The sequence below is a fragment of the Austrofundulus limnaeus genome, unplaced genomic scaffold (assembly GCF_001266775.1).
Source record: "Austrofundulus limnaeus strain Quisiro unplaced genomic scaffold, Austrofundulus_limnaeus-1.0 Scaffold995, whole genome shotgun sequence".
Classification (NCBI taxonomy): domain Eukaryota; kingdom Metazoa; phylum Chordata; class Actinopteri; order Cyprinodontiformes; family Rivulidae; genus Austrofundulus; species Austrofundulus limnaeus.
In genome coordinates, this window is record NW_013953397.1 from 102,388 (window position 1) to 105,391 (window position 3,004).

Genomic DNA, 3,004 nt, shown 5'->3' on the forward strand with positions numbered 1-3,004 from the left:
CTCACTCACACCCAGGGACAATTTAGAGTCATCAGTTAACCTCACAGTCATGTTTTTGGTCGTGGGAGGAAGCCGGAGTGCCTGGAGAAAACCCACTCATGCACGGAGAGAACATGCAAACTCTACCCAGAAAGGTCCCCGGGCCGGGATTTGAACCAGCAAACCTTCTTGCTGAGAGGCATCAGCTCTACCAACTGAGCCACTGAGCTACCACCATGCTAAACTGTGAAATAATAAGTATGTGACATAATAAAATAATATTAACATGTAAATAAACTTGAGGATAAAAACATAAAACTATCAGAGAACTAGTGAACCAGCAGAACTGTGAAAACATGTCTTATTTCATAAGCAGATTTGATCTTATTTACCTTTATTTACTCACCTGTGAATGTGATCTGAGCAGAATTAAAGCTTAAACAGTTGAAAATGAGACTAATAATGTTTGAGGTGTTACTGTTGCTGTGAGGTTGCTGGTTCAAATCTTTTCTGGAGCCTTTTTTTCCCTGTTAACCAGAAAAGCTGCAGGTCAGGTGACCCTGCGACCTTCTCACTGTGAGGCGACAGCTCTAACCACTGCTCCACCGTCGTTATTTATTTATTTATTTATTTACAGAAACACCATGTTAAAAACATGTAAAAAAAGACAATATAACAGTGGCCAGGGGACTACAAGCATTGAGACAATAGTTTAGATCAATACGTTACACAAAAACAAGAAAACGATCACATAAAGCACAAGTTTTAATGGTTCACATTCATGGAATATCTGCTGGTCAGGGTGGCCAGTGAAGCCAAATAATTTATGTTCAAAGCAAAGRGGAAACGTGGCTCAACAGAAGTAGAATAAAAAATAAATCTGCCTGTAAATGAGTAGAGAAGGGCCACGACCAAAAGAAGTGACCATCAGACTCAGAGTGGCCTTCACACAAAGACCAAATTAAATTTATATCCTTTTTAAAACGTTGCAAGAATATTTCAGATGGGTAAAATCTTGTCTTTTGTACTTTTGTGTTTTATAAACATAAACAGTGTTGGTGACCCATAATTTATCAGCTTTATGATTCACCAGAAACAACTTTAGGTGTTTATTTTGCTTTTTATTATCTGTTAYATTGTAAAGTTGCAGGGCCGCCAGTTGCAACCAACTGTCATTTTAGGCTTAAGCYAACGTGAATATTTACAACCCTCCTGTTGACACACTGACAGAACTTACCTGCTGTCTTTCAACCACTTTGAAATGATTTTTTTCATCCCTCAACATCTGTATCCCTCTCCCGTTTTCTGTTTTGTACCACGAGAGCTTTTCTTTTCTGCCGCTCCATCTTCAGCTCCCTGTTGTCAAAGACACCACCACGATAAGTGCCCTGTGAGGGGAGGGGCGCCTAATGCCCTTCCTCTGTTACTGATCCTTTCCTGCAGAAACAGCTGTTAAATACAGACGGTGCACAGCCACTTTTTGTGCCACTGCAGAAAAGGGGTCACTGTTCCACCATAAATAAAACATGAGATTTGCAAATGATTGTGTTCTGTTTTTATTTTCATTTTACATCCTTTAATGAAGTGAGCTGAACGTCTGCAGCGTCTTCATGTCATCTAACATTTAAACACAACTGGTGGGCGTGTCTCTGCAGAAAGTATTACCTCAGATCATATTAAACATCACTTCAGACTTGGTTTACGTCTGTCTGTCAGCAGGATCACTCGTGGCCCAGTGGACAGTTTTAATCAACTTTACAGAAAGAAATGAGGTCATTTCACAGAGAAAAGCAGCAAAAATAATCCAGTCCTGCCTCAAACCCTCTGCTGGATCCAGGTCTGGACTTTGACTGGACCATTCTGACCCGTTCCACAGTAGGTGTTTGTAGTTGACTTGCAGGAAGGTGAAGCTCCGCCCCCGTCTGAACTCTCTAACAGGGTTTCCTTCAGGACCAGGATGATCCTGAGGACATCTTCACATCTGTTGCTGCTGAAGAAACCCCTCCCCACAGCATGACGCTGCCACCACCGTGCCTCACAGTGGGGATGGTGTGTTCAGGGGNTCTTTAATCTGGGGTAATTTCAATTCTTCTATTTCGAGTTTAATCTGTGGAGGTTCTGATTCCTCGTGTTCCACTTTAATCTGGGGCAATTCTAGTTCCTCTAGAATCTGCGGCGGTTTTGGTTCCTCTTGGTTCATCCTGGCGTTCTCCTCCTGGTCACAGAACCTTACAGAGAAACGGTAGAGGAGTTCTGTGGGGAGAAAATAAAGAAGAGATCAAATAAAAAATGTTTTAGTCCAGTCCAATCTAAACATATTTTATATGATATAAAGGCAACATGGAAAGGAATGAATGTTGTTTTGAAAAACAAGGTTAAACCAGGTGTTTCACAATATTTCGGTAAGGATGTTACGTTGTAAGAAATACGTGTTTTAATGTCGGCTGACATCAGATGAAAACACAAGTGTTAAATAAGATGATCTGAGGTTTATTATGCCACCGGMTGACAAGTCAAAACCACACTGAATGAAAAACAGGAAGTCCCCGTTTAAATACCGTACAGGATTCTTCAAYGCCTGAGTTCGCCCCCTGCTGGCCTACGGCTGAATCACAGGCATTCAGACAAAGACCTCACTCTAATGTTAACACAGCTTTTTAATTATGTGTTGTATGTGAATTCAGACATGTAGCTACTCTATTTCAATTAACACATAATAGATCAAACATTATAAAAGTGTTATAAAAAGAAACCCCTAATACTCTGGTGTTGTTTCTGATATCAGTACTAATCTATAATAACTATAAATTTCTTCAATGTCCCAGCTCGTGATGGACGCAACATAAGTGACAAGACCTTAAATATAGTATAAAAAAGTTAATTTACAGTTTACTTTTATAATTAAAGTGTAAAGTACTAAAAAGAAAATGCTACAAAATGTACGAGGTTTGTTCTCAAAACTGAACTCAAATACAGCAAAACTGTTGTACAAAAAAAATAAACAGACTAATAAAAGTCTTTGGGG

The 3,004-nt window shown here is 39.7% G+C and overlaps 1 protein-coding gene across 1 annotated transcript in view; it reads right to left on the minus strand.

Annotated features, from left to right (window-relative positions):
* LOC106533665 (zinc finger protein 771) overlaps window positions 1-2,715 on the minus strand; it is a gene marked incomplete at its 3' end in the record, with an annotated part of 5,478 nt that extends 2,763 nt beyond the window's left edge. The window contains 1 exon segment of the mRNA XM_014030069.1: window positions 2,043-2,715. Coding sequence (XP_013885523.1) covers window positions 2,043-2,179 — 137 coding nt within the window.
* Between the last annotated feature and the right edge of the window lie 289 nt (window positions 2,716-3,004).